We start from the raw sequence: 22,275 nt of genomic DNA, 5'->3' as shown, positions 1-22,275 counted from the left end.
CTTAAAAAATGTAGGATTTTGTAACTTTTCTTCTTAAAAGAAATATCACAGATGTGTGATTCTTTTTTCTTCTTTATTCTTCCCTGGGGTGATCATTTTGAACCAATGGAACAACAAGACTGGGAGAGGCCTCGTTTGAACAGAAAATAAAAGTTCTAATGTCTTTTTAAGTGACAAAAAAGTGGAAAGCAGCTAGCCCTCCTCCTACGCTTTATTTTCCCAAAGTCGTCCGATCAAAATTGAGATAGTTATTTCGTTCAGTATAGTTAAAAGGTTCAATAACTAAATTTTTGGGTTCACATGACCCCCCTTAGCCACCAGAGGAGGGGCCACCAGTTATGAAATTTTTCCATTGTTCACATATATTATTTGTAATTAGGAAGTATATAAATGATTCTCAGGGAGGAGGGTTTTCGTTTTGGGACGGAAGTCTACGATGGTAAATTTTCCAGGGGAACTTTTACACGGTGTGAATTTGCCAGAATTCATAATTAAAATTTCTTCCATTTTTCTTATTTTCTCGTTGGTTACCTCATTTTATATACAGAGGTGCTCTGGGGTATTGTCCAGAGCAAATTTTCAGCGAAGTTGAAATTCCCTAGTGACTCTTAATACAAAACAAGTTTTCTTTTCAAATGGAAGTATGCTAAGGAGTATTTTTCAGATGCGATCGTCTATAAAAAGTTTTCTAGGGGGAATTTTCAGCGAGGATGGAATGGTCCTGGCGTAATTCCCCGGAGGGAAGGATTTTACGTAGGAGGAACTTTCTATGGTGTATATTTTAACGAGGGACAATTTCCGTGAGGGTGGAGGTATATTTCCTGGGATTATTAAAAAATGACTGGAACTTAATATAAAAAAACAGCACTTTCTACTGAAAGTAATGAACAACATCAAAACTTGAGACGAAAAGAAATTTTTCTGTATATGAGTATGACTCTTTCCTCTATACCCCACTCTTTGCGATAAAGACCAATCTTATGTCCAAATTCTTAAGAACGATTCCTATAATACAAGAGCCGTTTAATTAGAATCAGAATTTTTTCAAAAGTACTAAAAACCCTCAGCCTGAAGAGCAGGAGTACAGAGGAGGGGGAAGTCCCCCTCAAATACAGAATAGTTTTTTTTTCATGTTTTAATGTTGCTCCTTACTTTCAGTAGAAAAAAGCTAGTTTTATTCTTGTTTATTAATTGCAAAGGTGATTTTTTTTATGAATCCTTGGTAAAACATGTCTGTCTGCAAGAATAGTGTTCAGTCAGTGTAAAGACGAACTGTTTTTAGGTGTTATTACTTCAACTTTTCTAAACCGGGTTCTATTATATTACTGTTGTGTCGTTTGCGTCTCTTAAAATCAGAATCAGTAGAACATAAAAAAAAGTTCTGATAGAGAAGCCTCACTCTAGTAAAGTTTTCGAATTCCACAGAGTTTATGGGAAAGTTATTCTTGAAAAGGTAAAAAGGAAATTTAAAGTTTCATGAGAATCTTCGTGGTTTTCGAGATAGCTAAGCCAATGATTATTAAGAAGAATCGAATTAGGAAATGAAGTAGTAAGAAAAAAACTTTCAAGCTTTCAGTCAAAATTTTATATATAATTTAAAATGAGAGCTCTCATAATTATGGCGGCCAAATCATATATGTTGATCAGCAATATTCTACCTCAGCTCCAAATAGCGTTGGATATGGTCAATTACTTCGTAGTCAAGCAGTTCGTGGTAACGAACTGTAGTAAGGAGCGACCCGGCTCAATAGTAAACGAAACTCTAAAAAACGGAATTTTGATACTAATAGATACATCAAAAGAATCAGATTTTATTTTCATTTTAAATATATAAGTTTCATTAAATTTAGTCTTACTCATCAAAAGTTACGAGCCTGGAAAAATTTGCCTTGTTTTGGAAAATAGGGGAAACACCCCCTAAAAGTTATAGGATCTTAACTAAAATCAAATCATCCTATTCAGCGTATTGGAGAACCCTACTGTGGATGTTTCAAGCTCCTATCTACAAAAATGTGGAACTTAGTAATTTGCCAGAAGACCGATTACTGGTGGGTGTTTATTTGTTTGTTTGTTTTTTTGTTTGTTTTTTTTTCCAGGGGTGATCGCATCGACCAAGTGGTACTATAATATCGTGTGAGGGCTCATTCTAACGGAAATTGAAAGTTCTAGTGCCGGTTTCAGGTGACCAAAATAATTGGAGGGCACCTAGGCCCCCTCCCACGCTCATTTTTCCCCAAAATCAACGGATTAAAATCCAGATAGCCATATTGTTCAACATAGTCGAAAAACATAATAACTATGTCTTTGGGGCTGACTTACTCCCCCACAGTCCCCGGGGGAGGGGCTGCAAGTTGCAAACTTTGACCAGCGTTTACATACAGTAATGGTTATTCGGAAGTTTACATACTTTTCAGGGTTTTTTTTGGCCGGGGAGGGGGGTTTAAAGGGAGGGGGCTGCATAGAAGGATTTTCCCTTGGAGGAATTTTTCATGGGAGAAGAGAAATTCCATGAAAGGGGCGCAGGATTTTCTAGCTTTATTTAAAAAAAACAATGACAAAATAAATCTGAAAAAGTTTTTTCTACTGAAAGGAAGGATCAGCGTTAAAACTTAAAACGAACATAGATTATTACGTATATGGGGGCTCATCTCTTCCTAAATACCTCGCTCTTTACGCCAAAGTATTTTTAGTAATCTCAACTATTTATTCTACAGCCTTTGTGATTCAGGGGTCAATCTTAAAGAATTGGGACAAAATTAAAGATTTAGTGTAAAGAGCGAGATATTAACGAGGGGGCAAATCCTCTCATATACATAATAAAAATATATGAATATAGAAGTTCGTTACGTAAGTTGATTTGTAAGTTACGTATATTTTTTACTTATAAAAACGTTCGTTAAAAATTAAAAATTATAGTTGCCTTTTTTAAGTAACCGAAAGATTGGAGGACAATTAGGCATCCTCCCCCACCCTCTTTCTCAAAATCGTCTGATCAAAACTAAGAGAAAGCCATTTAGCAAAAAAAAATTAATACGCAAATTCCGTTTTAATTATTCATTTGCGGAGAGCCAAAATCAAACATGCATTAATTCAAAAACGTTCAGAAATTAAATAAAAGAAAACGAGTTTTTTTTAACTAAAAGTAAGGAGCGACATTAAAACTTAAAACGAATGGAAATTACTCCGCACATGAAAGGGGCTGTTCCCTCCTCAACGTCCCGCTCTTTACGCTAAAGTTATTTACTATTTTATGAAGTAGAATTGAGAGAAAGAGTCAAACTTTAGCGTAAAGAGCGGGGAGTTGAGTTGGGAGCAGTCCCTTTCATACACGGAGTAATTTCTGTTCGTTTTAAGTTTTAATGTCGCTCCTTACTTTCAGTTAAAAATCTTGTTTTTTTTATTTAATTACAAAACTGACACAGAACCTATGCCTTCAACAAGTTTGATGATATTCTGTCAATTTCAGGAAATAGGTCGCAAATTCAGCTCAGATTGAACCAGATTCTCGATAAGTCAATTATTTTGGATTCTCCAGTACATCTTCAGTGAATTTAATAACCAATTTTGGTTCTTGTTTGATAAATTGTTGTGCTTTTTGGACATCAAATTTACAACTTTTTTTGGAATAGTTAATCAGGCTCATATTCAGGCAGGAGGGGGGATTTAGAATTATCCTTCTCCAGTAATTTCATAAGATTTTCACGTCCTTTAGTTTTAGGCACGACGGTATAGTTGTACTGTCGTTTGCCTCCTTTATTCAGTATTTTTATTCTACTTTTACTTCTATTTATTACTCTTTTCTTTAATGACCTGTTAAATAATTTCGGTGTTATTCTTACGAAATTTTTATACTCTTCATGTTTAATATGTTTATATCTCTATATGATTGTTAGATTCTATATGATTGAAGCATCTATATACGTGACTACCCTTGTCCTCACTAGTCGATAACCATAGTCTTATAATATTTTTTTTCGAGCGTAGATAAGAATTAAAAAACAGAAGTGAAATGAATACATACAAATAACTTTTCGGCTGGGAGGGGGGAAGCCTAGAACCTGACAAGGCTTCTGATTACTCCATTGGCAAAGATTTTGCTCAATGACAGCAACAATTTTCCAAAGTTTTGCAAAATAAAGACACGGACAGCCTACATTTCGGTTCGCTTTATAATATTATTACTACTAACAACTCACTGGAACACCAAGCCTGTATGGAGCTAATATCTTTGTATTTTCTGTTGTTGTAGCCCCTCCTCTTGTCCTCTAGAAAATACTACCTTTATGTTTTACCTTAATATTTGTCAACGTTAAACAAGCAAACATGGCCCTGAAAGAGCAGTTATCACTCGAAATTTTAGCTGCTGGGTCGGTATTCATTTTTACATACTACTGAAATAAAAAAAACACAAGATTTTTTAGCTGAAAGTAAGGAGCAACATTAAAACCTAAAATGAACATAAAATACTCCGTGTATGAGAGGGCTTGCCCTTTCCTCAATACCTCACCGTTCAGGTTATTTTAGTTCTTAAAAAAAGTATCTTATTTTAATTAAACTGCCCTTATGCATTAGAAGTCGTTCTTAAGGAATTGAGACAAATAGTCAAACTTTAGTCTACAGAGTAAGGTATTAGGAGGAGGCAAAACCCCCCATATATGGAATAGTTTTTTTTTTATTTTCAGTTTTAATGTTGTTCCTTACTTTCAGTTTAAAAAACTTGTTTTTTAATTTAGGTTTTTGTTGTTCTATAAATAATGCCGGGAAAGCCATCTCCCCCTCCCTAGAAAATTCCATCCCCAAAAAATACTCCATGGATTGTTTCTTCTAAATATCCCCCCCACCGGGGAAATTCTCCCAGACAATTTTATTCTTACTGAAAATTCCCCTTGGAACATTTCATTGGACGATTCCGCCTGAATAATTCTCCATAGCATACTTTTATTTGATAAAGACTTTTGTTTCTAATCTTTTTTAGATCTTACCAGAAATCTCCCTTGTGGAATTTTTTCCGTAAATAACTCCACCCCCATGGAAATTTGGTCTGGCATAAAAATTCCCCCAGGGATTATTTTTACCCGTGGAAACTTCCTTCTTGGAGGATAATTCCCAAAGAAAATCTCCCCACGGAGAATTTCTTCAGCGGATCCTCCCCCTCCCCCATTAAAAATGCTACAGTCAACTCCAATCCTGCTGGTAATTCCCCCGGGCAATTCCTCAGGAACATCTATGCGCATAAAATTGAGTCGGCAAAGAGAAAGTAAGACAAATAAAAAGAATTTCGTTTGAGAGTTCTGGTGAATCCCCAAGTTTCAAATTTCCCCTTGGAGACTCATCCCCAGAAACTTCTCTCCCCTGGAAAGTTCTCATCGTGGAAAATGACCCCCCCCCCAAAAAAAAATCAGAAAATCCCCCACCAACAAAAATATCTGTATACTTCCCAATAACAAACACCATACATGAACAATGGGGAAATTTCACAGCTTACAGCCCTTTCTTTACGGGCTGCGGGGGGAGGGGTCACATTATCCTATAAGGCACAGTTATTGGGCCTTTCAACCATGCTGAGAAGAACGGATATCTCAAAACTTCTATTGAACGACTTTGGAGACAAAGGGGCGTGGGAGGGGTATATATGCCCTCCAATCTTTTATTTCACTTAAAAGGGCACTAGAAGTTTTAGTTCTTTTTAGAATGACCTCTCTTTCGGTATTCTAAGACCATTAGTTCGATACGAACACCCCTTAGGAAAACAAAAAACAATCAAACAAACAAATAAACACACATCCTTGATCTTTGTTATGGCGTGATTTTCAGTGAGATTATTTTACTTTTTGAGGATAATTCCCTCCTTTTCCAAGAACCAGGCAGATTTTTTCAGGCTCGTTGCCTTTGACTGGTTTAAATAACTTTAATGAGTCATATATATTCGTAATTAGCATAAAAACCTTTTTCTTTTGATATATCTATTGAATTTCCGTTATTTATAGTTTTGGATACTATTGAGCCATTTTTTGTAACAAAACTGAGTTTAACATAAATATCAATATGGGCCTTTTTGAGTGTAAACCAACTACTTGTTCAAACATTCTATTTCTCTTGAGACTATATATGAGCCTCTAGCTATTTGAACTCCATGGAAATTAATATCAGTATGGTTAAATTATTTTTTTTTTTTTTTTTTTTAGTGTCAAATAATACCAAAGAACATTGTTAAAACATAAACTTAACAGAAGTGATTCCAATAAATAAGTGGAGTTTCCCTCAACTATGCTCTTTGGCTAAAAAATTATAACTTATTTGCTAACAAATAATAATTGTTAGCCGTCATGGCTGAGTGGTTGGCGCGCTGGCGTGGGAATTTTGTGTCCAAGGGGCACGGGTTCAATCCCAGTTGTGACCAGTTACTTAGTTTGGGACGGGGGTCAGTGGCGTGACTCTGTAAGCTCAGTCAGAGTCGACCCAGCTCTAAATGGGTACCAGGAGAAATCTGGGGAAGGTAAGCAGGAAGGGTGTGTGAAAGTACAGGATGGTTGGCCCCCAACCCCCCATTGCACTTCATGGCTGAAGGGCCATGAAACGGAGATCAGCACCGCCGGTTTGGACTTTAAGGGTCTAGTGCCGTCTTACTTACTTACTTAACAAATAATAATTATGACTGCGATTAAAAGCTACTCTTAATCAAACAATTTGTGGTAACGAGCTGTAAGGAAGGAGGCATAGGGCTAAATAGTAAGCAAAGCTAAAAGCAACAGAGACTTGTGAACAATAGATAAATCAAAAGAATTGAGTTTTGATGCTTACACAAAATACATTAAATTCATAAAGTTTAAAGTTACCCAACAGAAGTTAAAAGCCTGGGAATATTTGCCCAATTTTTAAAAATGGTAAACACTCCCAAAATATTAAGTGATCTCAATGAAAATCACACCATCAGATTTAGCATATCAGAGAAGCCTACTGTAGAGGTGTCAATTTTTCGCAGGGGTGATTGTATAAAACCCGTGATCCTAAAAGATCGGGAGAGGGCTTATGTGATCACAAATCAATAGTTCTAGTGCATTTCCTTAGAGACCAAAATTATTGAAGGGTAGCTAGCTCTCTTCCTACGCCCCTTTTTTTTACACAAGATAGTCCGATCAAAATTTAAAAAAAAAAACAATTGAGTTCAGCATTGTCAAAAGATCAAATAACCATGTCTTCAATGATGTCTTGACCCCTTCCAGAATTCCCCACGAAAGGGCTGCAACCAATGAACTTAGTCCATTGCTTACATATAGCATTTATTACTAAAAAGAGAACAGATATTTTCTTACTGGCGGGATTTTTTTGGCTGGTGAAGAGGCTAGGTTCGAGGATCTTTCCATGCAGGAATTTTTGTGTTTTTTCTCTATGGATTGGCAGCAGCATTTCCCGGCAGTATTTAAAATAGATCACAAATCAATTTAAAAAAAAGTATTTTCAACAAAAAGTAAGGAGCAACGCAAAAACTGAAAGAGAACAGACATTATTACTTATGTGAGGGGATTGTTTCTCCTCAATACCTCACTCTTTACGCTTAAGTTTTTTATACAACTTATAAGCCAGTCTGTTATTCTAAACAACAACCCTTTTGTTTCAATGGTAATTCTTAAATGACTGGAGCAAAAACTCAAACTTTAGCGTAAAGATTGAGGCATTGAGGAGAGGACAACCTTCCTCATATAGGTAATAATTTATGTTCGTTTTAAGTTTAAATGCTGCTCTTTACTTTCAGTTGAAAAAAAACTAGTTTTTTTATTTATTTAATAAGGACAAGGATCACTCTTACTTAGATTTTATTGCTATATACAGTTTGATTTTGATTATGGTCTACAATTTGAAGTTAATTTCTCAGGACAGATGATGGACCACTTTCAAAACTTGTGTTACCTTACTGGGACAGGGATAGAAATATGAAAGGACGTTTTTATAGCCCCAAGAGTTGCGCATGTGTCATGATAACGGATATAAATTTAAGTATTTTCCTGAAGCAGTATAGTATTCCTAGAGAACTGTAGATACATGGAACTGGAATGAAAGTCAACTATGCACAAACTATAAAGGCTAATGGTTTTCATGAGAAATAAACAATCGAATTTACCATATCAGATAATTTATCTAAGCCCCACTGAAAGTTTGAATAAACGAGCATAAGAGTGTACTTTCTGAGACTTCAGGCCATTCCTCCTCCTTATCCCTGAAAAACATCAACTGATCCTTCACCGCAAAAGCTGATACATAAATATATAAAATCTCTATAATTTTACAAATCAACAACAAAATAATCTTTTTCAAATGAATCTTAACAGTCACTATCTATGTTAACCATTTATTTTGTATAGAATGCATTTTTTTTTAAAAGAATGCCCTCCCCTTAGCATTATGCTATCTGAAAATAGAATGCTGTCTATAAAGCTTTCCGACAACTCGAAATCTATTGGCTATCTCAGAATTACCACTCAATTAAGTTTCGGCCCTTCTTAGGCGAGTATCTTGTTTTGAACCATAAAAATGGCAGGAACATCAGTTTTCCGTGACGCACTTGACTACGCACTATATTGACGCACTCTAACCTTCAATTTCCGCTTGAATTATCCCTTGCTAAATATTCTAGGGCTACAAGCTCGACAAAATCACCCTAGGGGAAAATAACTAAATAAAATCATATAAATTGCCATCCTGTTTGACCAAAACACACACAATTTCGAAGTTTTATATATAGGGACTTGAGACCTCTAGTAAACTCGTAAATCCTGAGCTTAATGGTGTTGCTACTAACAAGATTTATTTCCTGTTTGCGGACTATTTCCTACCTTTATCCAAAATTAGGCAAATATAATCAGACTCGTAAATATGACTGGAATGCATATACTAAGGACTTTTACATGTATAGAATCAAAAGTTTAAGCAAACAATTCGTTATACATAGAAATATCCCTCTTCACGTTCAGTTCATTATCACGAGCTGTTTTATCGAGGTACTATGACATCTTTAATGTTTTATTCCATCGCTCTTATATTAAAACAATTGTTCTTGAGGTACCGTAGAATGAGGGGGGAGCAGTAGCCCCCACATAGTCAGGCCAATTTCTGGTCATTTTTAATTTTAATATCTCTCTTAACTTGCATTTAAAGAAAATAGTAAATTTTGCATAGATATCTTTTTATTTTAACAACAAATGGGAGGTATATCAAAGAGTTGTCTCCAGAACCATAGTTTTGTATATTTTATTCTGTCTCATAGACTTGTTCTGTCTCCATACTTATGAAGTAAAAGAATTTAGCTGAGAAGGCAAGCTATAAGAAAAAAGTCAAAATTGTTTTATATCCTCTTTATAAACAGAAGGTAGTCACCATTCGAATTTCATCTCATTCATGAACTAATCGGTAATATTTCTTGTGTTTTTTATCATCTCTAATCATTCTTATTTAAACCTTTGGTTAATTTTACTATTTATTCTATTTTTCATTCAGAGCTATGGAACAACTTGAGTAGAACAGTAGACCTGCCGGGGAAGAACCATGGAAGTGTTCCAAATATTTTTCAGTACCTGAATGCTGTCTATGTAGAAGGGAAAAGGTAAGAAGAGTAAATCGGTAGTCAGGGTAAAGAATCACAGAAACAAGGTACTCCAAACAACATTTTACGCCTCTGTCTATTTTAATTCATTTAAATTTTGCACCTTAAATTTTCCAACAAATTTGTTTGCATGTAAAAATGAAAGTATGGATGCTTGCATGATTCAATCAAGAATTGTTAGAAAGAATGCTCCTCAGTCATCCACGGTTACCAATTTTTTTGGGGGGGTTATGCAAGTCCAAATATCGAAGCTTTCTTCCCAAATTAGTCAAACTTGTCTAATATGCGCAGGTTCTACCAATTTACTATTAATTAAGTTAATTTTTCCCTACTTTTGAACCTAATTAGGTTTATTTCTTATAAGCTTTAGCAACCAAAATTTCTAGTTTTTCTCCGTCTGATTGGTAAAATTAGCCAAAACCAATACAACTGTTGTATACAAAAGTCTTGCTCATGATTGCTTCACAGTCATGAGCTGAACGTTAGTAATATTAAATTTAAAGAAAGAAAAAGCTCGTTTAACTTTAACTTTTAAATGAAGAAACTTTTTGTAAACTTCCTTTGTTTAGAAGGTTTCCTAATTTTCCAAAGGCATGTCAATCGAATAGCAAACTTTCCTTTCTTAGGCAAGAGTCACGAATTCAACTGACGCAAGCTAATTCTCACTCATCAATTTCTGTTCGTTTCCTATCCATTGACATTGTTTTGTAGACGTAAATACAGAAAAATATAAGGCTAAATTCCGAATAATATCAGGCCATCATTTTTCTTTCTTTCAAACCGGCGAAACGACATCTTTCAATTCTCTTAACCAACAAACACTACTGGTCGTTAAATAATCCAATGAGCAGTATTATTAGAAGTGACACTATCTACAATACTGTCAAGGGGGACATAGAATGCAAAAGCTATTATCATTTGGTTGCTTATTTAAGAAAACAAGTTTTTTTAGCTGAAAGTAAAGAGCAACATTAAAACTTAAAACTAAAAGAAATAATCACGTACATGAGGGGCTTTGCCCCTTCGTCAATACCTCGCTTTTTACACTAAAGTTTTTTTGTTTTTTTTTAGTGCTTTCAAAAGAGCTATTTATTCTAAATAAACGCTTTGTGTTTCAGGGGTCATTCTTAAATAATTGGAACAAAATTCGAATTTTAGCGTAAAGAGCGACCCATTGACGAGGGGGTGAACCCCCTCATATACGCAATAATTTTTGTTCGTTTTAAGTTTTAATGTTGCTCCTTACTTTCAGTTGAAAAATCCTTTTTTTTTGTTTAATTTCCTATTCTTTTTAAATAATGTTGGGAAATTCGGTACCCTCTTAATGGAAAATTTTCTCCCCCCCATGAAACATTCACCAATGGAAAGATTGTCCCACGTAACATTTCCCCCCAACCCTCGCCCCCCAACCAAAATAGAATCGCCATGAAAACGTCTGTATACCTCCCAATAACGATACTATATGTGAAAAATTGGCAAAGTTCACAACTTGCAGCCCTTCCCCCTAGGACTGTGGGGTATTAAGTCATCCTCAAAGACATAGTTTTAGATTTTTTGACTATGCTGAACAGAATGGCTATCTCAAAATTTTTATCGGATGACTGTTGGAAAAAATGAGCGAGGGAGGGGGTCTAGTTGCCCTTCAATTCTTTTGGTCACTTAAAAAGGGCACTAGAACTTTTAATGTCGATCAAATGAGCCCTTTTGCGATATGCTAGGACCACTGTGTCAATAGGATCGCCCCCCGTTTTCTTTTATAGTCTGCGAATAATTTTTGTCGATATTAAGCTAAAATGGTTTAAATTTAGGAGCCATATCACACAGTTATGAGGAATACAAGGACCCCTTCTGAGATAGATTGAATTTTTTCCTGCGCAGGACAAGAGTGACAAAATATATAATAAAAATATTGCTCGCTCAGCTGTTGCAACATGCGGCAATCTTGGATTTAAACCTAACATCAAAGTATCTACTTCTTTAGTACAGAAAATTTTCAACAATATCCATATTGTTCAGTTTTAGCTCGAATTCCCGTGGCTGAAGGTTGTTTTGGAAAGGCTTTCTAGTCTTTTTAGAACTAAAGGAAACAGAAAATAAATTTTATGAGAACTTTGACCTTGGCAGCCAATAGCTAAGTGATATTAAAAATGAAGACACATTATCAAAAAGGAAATATAATAAGGACCATTACTGTATTGGGGATCAGCAAATGTTCTATTTGCATAAAAGGTGGCTGATTCTCATTGGGATTTTTTCTTGTTACCACCATAGTCGATATCAGATAATTTTTATACAGTTTCACTGGTGCTTTCTTGTTCATACATTATAGACATGATCGAAATGGCAGTGCCGTGAGGCCCCTTTACGCTTTTGAAGAATTTAATTTCCACAACGCCGTTCCTTCCTCTTAAGAATATTCTATTGGTGGTTGTCATTTTTTTCGATGTCCTTTTCAAACAGTTCGTGGTAACGAACTGTAGTAAGGAGCGACCCGGCTCAATAGTAACCAAAACTCTAAAAAATGGAATTTTGATACCAATAGCTACATCAAAAGAATCGCATTTTAATGCTGGTTTCGATCAAGTTTAGTCCTACCCATCAAAAGTTACGAGCCTGAGAAAATTTGCATTATTTTAGAAAATAGGGGGAAACACCCCCTAAAAGTCATAGAATCTTAACGAAAATCACACCATCAGATTCAGCGTATCAGAGAACCCTACTGTAGAAGTTTCGAGCTCCTATCTACAAAAATGTGGAATTTTGCATTTTTTGCCAGAAGGCAGATCACGGATGCGTGTTTATTTGTTTTTTTTTTTTGTTTTTGTTTTTTTCTCCAGGGGTGATCGTATCGACCCAGTTGTCCTAGAATGTTGCAAGAGGGCTCGTTCTAACGTAAATGAAAAGTTCTAGTGCCCTTTTTAAGTAACCAAAAAAATTGGAGGGCACCTAGGCCCCCTCCCACGCTAATTATTTTCCCAAAGTCAACGGATCAAAATTCTGAGATAGCAATTTTATTCAGCGTAGTCGAAAAACCTTATAACTATGTCTTTGGGGACGACTTACTCCCCCACAGTCCCCGTGGGAGGGGCAACAAGTTACAAACTTTGACTTGTGCTTACATATAGTAATGGTTATTGGGAAGTATACAGGCGTTTTCTAGAGGATTTTTTTGGTTGGGGAGAGGGGTTGAGAAGAGGGGGATATGCTGGGGGAACTTTCCATCGAGAATTTGTCATGGGAGAAGAAAATTTCCATGAAGGGAGAGCAGGATTTACTAGCATTATTTAAAAAAAAACAATTAAAAAATAAATGTGAAAAAGCTTTTTCAGCTGGAAGTAAGGAACAGCAATAAAACTTAAAACAAACAGAAATTATTACCCATATGAGGGGCTCACCTCCTTCTAATACCTCGCTTTTTACGCTAAAGTATTTTTAGTATTTCAACTATTTATTCTACGGCTTTTGTGATTCAGGGGTCATTCTTAATGAATTGGGATAAAATTTAAGCTTTAGTGTAAAGAGCGAGGTACTGACGATGGGGTGAATCCCCTCATATATGTAATAAAAACATGAGAATACAAAAGTTCTTTACGTAAGCTAATTTATAAGTTACGTAAATCTTTTACCAATAAAAAGATTCGTAAAAAATTAAAAGTTCTAGTTGCCTTTTTAATTAACCAAAAAATCGGAGGGCAACTAGGCTTCGTCCCCCGCTCTTTTTTTCTCAAAACCATTCGATCAAAATTATGAGAAAGTCATTTAGCCAAAAAAAAAAAAAAATATGCAAATTTCGTTTTGATTATTCCTCTGCGGAGAGCCAAAATCAAAACATGCATTGATTCAAAAACGTTCAGAAATTAAATAAAAAAAAACAAGTTTTTTTTAACTGAAAGTAAGGAGCGACATTAAAACTTAAAACGCACAGAAATTACTTCGTATATGAAAGAGGCTGCTTCCTCATCAACGCCCCGCTCTTTACGCTAAAGTTTTTTACTGTTTTAAAAAGAAGAATTGAGAGAAAGAGTCAAACTTTAGCGTAAAGAACGGGGCGTTGATGAGGAAGCAGCCTCTTTCATATACGAAGTAATTTCTGTGCGTTTTAAGTTTTAATGTCGCTCCTTACTTTCAGTTAAAAAAAACTAGTTTTTTTTTATTTAATTGCTAAAAGTATAGTGACTTTTCTGATCGTTGGTAGTATTGCAGCCGCAGGCTAAAAGATAAAGTGAGCCTTGTATCTCTTTTGGTCAATATGAGCTTCTTATAAGTTCTGGCCGCCCCAGATGTATGTCAGATTTGACGCACTGCTTCCAAATTTTGTTGAAGTAAAGAAAATAGTTTCGGTTTCTGATACAATAAAGTGGTACATTAAATCACAGGGCAAAAAAAATCCCTTTTGGTAATCTACCATATTACGGAACGAAAGCAAAAAAATAGCAGCATTTGATACTTTATCATCATTAAACATTCATTGTTAAACCAAACAAATTTTGCTTTATTTTTATTAGAAGTCAGAAATTTTTACATTCTTAGTCAACTCGCAGTTATTTCTTCTTCTTCTTTTTTAAGGAAAGTTGTTTTCACTTCAGCGGATTGCAAGCATCAGTTTTCCTTTTCAGTTATCTTTCTTTCAAAAACAAAAAGAAAAAAAAAATCCCCAAATGCCAAGATACTTGAAAACTGTGTTCTAGTCTTCCAAAATTCATTCTAGAGAGAAGATCATTACCTATCTTAAGAAAGTGAATCTCTCAAATTCTCATATAGTATCACGTATGGCTGCCGACGACGGCGAATTAGTTTCTTTAAAACCTCCCGACTTGTCAGTTTAATTTTGAATATGACACTTGCAATTTTTATAAAACTTTTTTAAATAATATACAATTTCCTTAATGATCAAAGATTTACTGATAAGATCTAAAGAATTTTATTGCTTTTAGTTTCAAAATATATTCCCCATTATTATAAGTCATTATTTGGTGACAGTAGGTAAGGACTTTGAGAAAACTTTATTTTGCAGGATCATTGATCAGCCAGCTTCTGGACTTTATCAGAACAGATGACGCCACCAAAATGGTAATAAACTAGTGCCAAAAAACAACTGATAATAAATAATAAATTTTTGTATGGTCTAAAATTCTTTATTTTTAGACCTGTATTATTAAAGTGCGTTCTAGAAAATATTTAATTTTAAATTTATACCTTCTTGGTGCAGGCGTAGTGATCATAAATATGATACAAAACTTTAATAATCTTAGATTATATAGAACGATATTTGTACTGAAGACTGGACATAGAGCCCCCATCTTCAGGATTTCACTTATTTTTAAAAATTTAATATTTATGTTAAATCAGAAAGTTTTAAGAAGAAAAACAAACTAAGAAGAGAATTTTCTAAGAAGAGATCTAAACCCATCTAAAGGGATATTCAACCCCACTAAGGGCTTATATTGCTACTCCTATGACGATGACACTTTCCTCTAGTGAGAAACAAGGTAATTCACGATAAGGAGTTTACCTGATAAATAATCAACTTTTTTTATTGCAAGAACATTCAATATATTGCTTCCGGTCAGAAGATTTTTTTTTTCATTTACATGTCTAAGGGAAGAATACGGTAGACATTAGATGAGTATTTTCATTGTCTTTGACTTTTTTTGGAAATATGTATCCAATTTAAAAATAATTCAGGAAAGTGACGTTCCATATCTGTAACGGCCTGCATTGGCGAAACATATTATCATATTAATATATTTTGGATGTAGAACAGTAAATTAGGTAATTTTTTTCCAAGACCAAACTGCCTTTCTATGACGAGCAAATAAACGTTCAACTGGGAATAAGTCCGTTTATTTGACAGTGAAAACAGATACAAAAGTCTAGATATTTTGAAAACATATACAGAGACCGTTATCAGCAGATATACAAGAGCATTAAAATTAAAACTAGCAATTTCGTACAGAACAAAGTAAATACTTCCGGTTCATTGACAATATTTGTCTGTTAGAAAATGAAGAAGTTTTTGCCAGCTTCATTGGAAATTCAATATTGAAATTTCTAGACAATTTATCTGTTTTCACTATCTAATAAATGTATTTATACCCATTTGAACGTTTATTTGTTAATATTATATATATATATATATATATATATATATATATATATATATATATATATATATATATATATATATATATATATATATATATATATATATATATATTTGTGAATCTATGGAAATTCAACATTAAAATTTCGAGACAATTTATCTGTTTTCACTGTCTAATAATGTATTTATCCCCATTTGAACGTTTATTTGTTCATATTATATATATATATATATATATATATATATATATATATATATATATATATATATATATATATATATATATATATATATATATATATATATATATATATATATATATATATATATATATCGAGAGAGAAAGAGATCTTTGAATACTGAAGTGATAATGTCATTTTTTTTTCTTTTCAACCACTGATTATGATGAAAAAGTTATTGAAGATCTATTTTTACCTGCATTAAGACTGATTACTTTTTACTGCGGTTGAGAAATATCTTAAAAACAGGTCATTGTGTATATTTTTATGTCTTAGTGTCGACCCAGCTCTAAATGGGTACCTGGAGAAATCTGGGGAAGGTAAGCAGAAAGGGTGGGTGAAAACATAGGATGGTTGGCCCCAAACCCCCCATTGCACTTCCTGGCTGAAGGGCCATGAAACGGAGATCAGCGCCGCCGGTTTGGACCTTAAGGGTCTAGTGCCGTCTTACTTTTTACTTACTACTACTACTTTTATGTCTTAGTGTACGATTCATTTTCGGATATAGAAGAGTGCATGCGCTCTTTCTCAATTTTATGGCATTAAACATCTTAAAATAAACATACAAATCAAAAAATTTTGAAAAAAAGCAAGAAGCAGGAACATCTATCTCGAAATTAGGCTTTCTGGTTTTATTTCCCAAAACTGTATAAGAGTTACTGAAATTTTGCTTAGTTTGTCGGAGAGGTAATATGCATTTCTATTTGTATTTAAAGTTATCTGATCTCCAAAAATCTAAGCTTCGAAGCTAGGGTATTTTACTTATGCAAATCGCACGGAATTCGTAAAATTAAAACTTCAGAATTGACAAAGTAACAGAAGGAATGTATTTATTGAAAACCAATGTCACCTCTAGTTCCGAAAAGACGAAGATCGGTAAATCCAAGTTGAAATAAATCCTACCTTGTCTAGGAAAACAGGAGGCGCGATCACAGCTTCAGAAATTATTTCTTAATTTAAAGTCCATTTTCAATATAGAAGAGTATATGGCTTCTTGCTTACTTTTCATGACATTAAAAGCGTAAAACATACTTAAACAGTACGTTATAAATAGCTGTGAAAAAGGAGAGACCCGGCTCAATTGTAACCGGAACTCTAAAAATAGAATTTTGATATCAATAGATATTCCAAAAGAATGGGCTTATTATGCTGATTGCAAACATACAGGATTCATTAAATTTAGTATTACCCATCAAAAATTAAGAGCCTGAAAAAATTTGCCTGATTTACGAAATAGGGAGGGGGAACCTATAAAAGTCATAAAATCTTAATGAACATCACAACATCAGATTCCGAGTTTCAAAGAACCCTAATTTGGACGTTTCAAGCTCCTATTTCTAAAAATGTGGAATTTTGTATTTTTGGCAGACGAAGGATCACGGATGCGGTGTTTATTTGATTTGTTTTTGTGAGGGCTCATTCATACGGAAATTAAACGTCTTAAGTGCCCTTTGTAAGTCAAAAAGAATTTGTTTCCGTATAGTTGAAAAGTTCAATAACTATACCTTTGGAGATAGCATGAGGGTTGAATTTCCTGATAAAGGGGATATTTGAATTTCCTGATGAGGGATTTTCAACAAGGAGAATTTTCCATTGGGAGAGAAGTTTCCAGGGGATAAGCTTTTCAGGGGAAATTTTTACATTAGGGATAGAATCTGCCAGCATTCCTATACGAAATTCGTGTTATCTCTCTTACTTTCTCTCAATTTTACGTGTGGGGATATTCCGCGGTAAATTTACCCCGGGATTGAATAGTCTAGACGATTCTTCTGCTAAGGAGGAGGAATTTTTCGTGGAGGTGAAGCTACATTTTCCACCATTACTTAAAAAAAAATCAGATATTAAACGTACAAAAAACTTTTTTCAACTTTAAGTGCGAGCAACAAAAAAAAACTCAAAACGCACAGAAATTATCACTTAAATGAGGGACTGCCTCCTCCTCAACGCCTTATTCTTTACACTAAAGTTTGAATGCTGTCCAAATTTCTTAACAACGATTCCTGAAACACAAGGGTCGTTTAATTAGAACAACAAGAAGCTTTTTTAAAAATACCAATATTTTTAGCGTAAATAGGGGGACCCCTTTCATATACGAAAGAATTTATGTTTGTTTTAAGTTTATTGTTACTTCTTGCATTAAGTTGAAAAAAAAACTTTTTCATAAAAATCATGCCAGAAGTTCTGGAAAAAAAAATAAAAAAAAAACGGGATTACGAGGATTTACATTATTATTTTCAAAAAATTTATGAGAAATACGAAAACTTTGCTTAGTTTTTCGAAGATACAGTATTCATAGTTATATGACTTCTAAAAAGTAGAGCTTCAAAACTAGGACTTTTGCTTAGACAAAATAAAGGACTTTTTCTTAGGGAACTCGCTAAATGGAAACTACAAAATAGAAAAATCACTGAAGGAATCTTATTTTTGAGAAAATAAGTTCTTTTAAGATCAAGATTTGTCTATTTGCACTGAATTTTTTTTTCCTCGTCTGTTTTCAATTACCTACATTCTAAAAAAAAAATATCATGTGTCATGAGAGCTTCGGAAATACCTTTAAGTGAGCGGAGCAATTTCGTATATAAGAAAGTTCGTGTTAACTTACTTTTTTTCAAAGCATAACTCGATTAGAATACAAGATTTATCGAGTCAAATTTTCAGAAAATAACACAAAAATGGAGCTGAACATTCGAGGGCGACTGTACCTATATTATATCCGAGAAATCTTGAAGAGAAATGGATTGTTGTTTTCTGGTTTTCAGCGATATAATGTATCTGTTCTAATGTTATAAGATTGTTGTGATAAATTTTTCTTTCAAACAAGTTTATGGTAACGAACTGTAAGTAAGGAGCGACCCGACTCAATAGTAACCGAAGTTCTAAAAAACTAAAATTTGATATCAATAGATATCAATGAAGCTTTTATCAATGGCAATGAAGCTTTATTATAGCACTGATGGCTCTTATCAATTTTCAATAAGCGAATCAGTTTAAACTACGTTAACTCTGAATTTAGTAATTGTTCCGGCAAATAAGATTAAGCCCCAACTTTATTGTTTATTTCTAAATAGCTTAGCTTCTAAAATGAATATAATCAGAAGAAAATAGAAAAAATTGCACTGGTTAATTGTGATGTTGCTCTCTTTTCGGCGTCTCTTTCCACAGGAAATTCGACTTCCGAATTTTGTGAAACCTGCTGGGATTTACCTTGGCCTAACAAAATGACAATAGAGAAAAAAACTGCTGATATTAGACAATCTAGTATTATGGAGACAAAAACTTTTTGAAGAGTTCAGCACTCAAGAAGAAAGAGCTGTCTAATCGTTTATGATCAGTACTAAGAGAAAGAAAACTTTTGATGGTATACTTTTGTGAAGCAAGCAGTGTGAAGATTCTATTTTACGTTCTGTAAAGGAAGTTAAAATGAAGTTTAGAACAAGTTTAGAATTTTAGAATTGAAGTTTAGAACGTACCATGTGTGCTAGTTTTTGCACATCCTTTCCAATTGAAGAAAAGTCTATAGAAAAAGGGACTTTAATTAGCGCTATCGACACAAATAGGAGAAAAAAAATGTAGTAAATATTTATTCAACATTTTAATGGGTCTGGAATTTTAGTATGGTAACGTGATTCTTATCTCCCATGGAGAATTACCTTTGCATCTCTTCCGACTTTCGTACGTGCACGTTTTACCGCCGGCTGCCTTCCTATCGTTTTCCGTAAAGGGACATCGTGCAAGCTTACGTCACTCTTTTCTCATAATTGTCTTCCAAAAGTTCCCAGTTCAATTACAAATTTAATCATGGAGACATTTAATGACTTGTGGTCAACATAAGCTAAGGGCAAATAATTAATAGCAATATTTTTCTTTTATTTAGAGATGATTCCTTTATTTCCTCAGGATGTTTAGCATAATTTTAAACACGTATTTTAAATATGATTTTTCTATGACCAAGCCAAGTTCAAAGCGAGCGGAGTATTTAGAACAGAGTATAGAATATAGAATAGTAGAACAGATCACCATTTTTATGTGTCTAGAGTTAGTTTAAAGCTTCAAATTAGGAAGAGTAGGTCCCTTCTGGGTAGTAATGAAGTTTATAGACTCTAGAGGGAGAGTTGGAGAGAAACTGTCCAAGATAAGTTGGATAAGAAACTGGAGAGGTTAGAATATGACTATATAGAAGATGAACAGAAATTAGAAATGAATCTAAGAAAATTAGCAAAAACACTTCTATAAGCTTGGTAGAAGAGAGAAGGGGTTTGTACAAAAATTTTCTGAGTGGTAGACTATACGAAAAAAGGAAAAAGTAAGGGAAGTAGAGAAGCCATTAAACTGAAAATTAAGCAGTTACGAAATGAAGGCCAGGGAAAAAAGCTGCCGAGAATGTGGAGAAGGTAGTCAGATGTCGTGATAGTAAAATATTGTATTGGAATGTTGAGAGATTCAGAGACAGTGGTCATTTTAAATATGTCTCAGTTGAAGACGGGAACGAGGACTTTATTACGTGCAACAAAAGTGTTGAAGAGAGATGGGTAGAGCATTTGGAGAATGTTTTCAGCGTAATAAAGTTATAAACGTGGTAAAAAAAATAGTAAAAAGATGTTCGATAGTTTGGAAATCAAAGATGATTTATTCTGCAAGCAGAATTGAGACGCAGTACTAAAGGGACTAAAAACTAATAAGACTTTGGGAGGTAATAGTGTGGTAAATTTCTTTTTGAGATTTAGTTGTGGCAAAATTAAAGAAAATTATTGAAAGTAACGAATAATTTTTTACCTTAGCCGCAGCAGTGTTGTTCTCCTACATAGCACTAATCATTTAAATATATTAATCTTGCATACTTTAAAAGGGTAGGATCTTCACTAAAGCTCTTCTATCGACTGAACAAAATACTTGTTCATAATTTATAAAACTGTGGACTAAAGGAGTCTTATGACTCAGGCACTTTTCAAATACTAATCCAAGATTAAAAATTTGGCCGACATATCCTCTCCCCTTCCTAAGAACATACTGTTCTTCTGGTAAATGCCTTGGTGGTACATGTCACTTACGATGTCCAGCTAGCAAAATATCATACCACTCGCTTCATATTTGTGCGCGAAATTTGGTTCTTAAGGGTGAAAATGATATTGACTTATGCATCTTTTTTCGCTCTATTTTTGAGTACCAGAATCACTCCTTTTGAAGCCGTCGCTGTGCCAAAAACTCACTTAATAAAGTTGTGTTTCCTTTACATCGTTTTTGCGTCATCTCTCTGGACTACACTAAGTGCATTGCACTTACTGCGAAAAGTCACAGATGATGAACCGTCGACCAGTTCAAACAAACCGACACGAAGGAGATGTGGATGCCAGGCAGGGAAAAATGAAAGGAGAAGGCGTATGGTATGCGTTATTTTGATACTAGTGACAAACCGTGACAATTGTCATTCGCCTAAACAAGTGTTCGAGCGAAACCTGGTGAAAATCAAGATATCCAGAACACTTAAAATACCGAGTCTGAAGAGATTTGACGAAAACCCCGTGTGCCCCATCCAGGAGAAGCCGCCCGTTCTTAGGCTGATAATGTCCCATAGGCCCACCATGGCTAACTTCATCTTGGCTAACTATCGATCCCTTTTTAACAAGATGGAAGACTTCGAAGTCCGAATCCATAGCAGCAGCATAACTATTGCTACTGTGACGGAAATTTGGAACCTCGATGGGGCTAAAGGACGGATTGCTGACGTTCAGCTAGCAAAATATGGTACCACAGTTTCACTTTATATTTGTGTGCGAAATTTGGTTCTTCATGGTGAAAATGATGTTGACATATGCAGCTTTTATTGCTCTATTTTTGAGAACCAGAATTACTCCTTTTGAAGCCGTCGCTGTGCTAAAAACTCACTTAATAAAGTTGTGTTTCCTTTACATCGTTTTTGTGCCATCTCTCTGGACTACACTAAGTGCATTGCACTTACCGCGAAAAGTCACAGATGGCGCACCGTCGACCATTGGAAACAAACCGACACGAAGGAGACGTGGATGCCAGGCAGGGAAAGAATGAAAGAAGTCGAATGGGGTGATTTATTTTGGTACTAGTGACAAACCGTGACAATTATCCTTCGCCAAAACAAGTGTTCGAGCGAAACCTGGTGAAAATCAAGATATCAAGAACACTTAAAATAGCGAGTCTGAAGAGATTTGACGAAACCCCGTGTGCCCCATCCAGACAAAGCCGCCTGTTCTTAAGCTGATAGTGACCCTTAGGTCCACCATGGCTAGCTTCATCTTGGCTAACTGTCGATCCCTTTTTAACAAGATGGAAAACTTCGAAGTCCTGATCCATAGCAGCAGTAT

At 34.6% G+C, this 22,275-nt stretch overlaps 1 protein-coding gene across 4 annotated transcripts in view; it reads left to right on the top strand.

Moving 5' to 3' along the window:
• LOC136039230 (protein O-mannosyl-transferase TMTC1-like) overlaps positions 1 to 14,775 on the top strand; it is a 327,626-nt gene extending 312,851 nt beyond the window's left edge. For all 4 annotated transcript variants that reach the window (XM_065722793.1, XM_065722801.1, XM_065722775.1 and 1 more), the window contains 2 exons: positions 9,493 to 9,598; positions 14,613 to 14,775. In XM_065722793.1, the coding sequence (XP_065578865.1) occupies positions 9,493 to 9,598; positions 14,613 to 14,655 (149 nt within the window). In that variant the 3' untranslated portion in view covers positions 14,656 to 14,775. The remainder of the gene's footprint in view (positions 1 to 9,492; positions 9,599 to 14,612) is intronic.
• The last annotated feature ends 7,500 nt before the right edge of the window (positions 14,776 to 22,275 follow it).

The sequence above is a fragment of the Artemia franciscana genome, chromosome 2 (assembly GCF_032884065.1).
Source record: "Artemia franciscana chromosome 2, ASM3288406v1, whole genome shotgun sequence".
NCBI lineage: Eukaryota > Metazoa > Arthropoda > Branchiopoda > Anostraca > Artemiidae > Artemia > Artemia franciscana.
The sequence above is the reverse complement of the archived record's forward strand: the minus strand, read 5'-3'. Positions and strand labels throughout refer to the sequence as shown.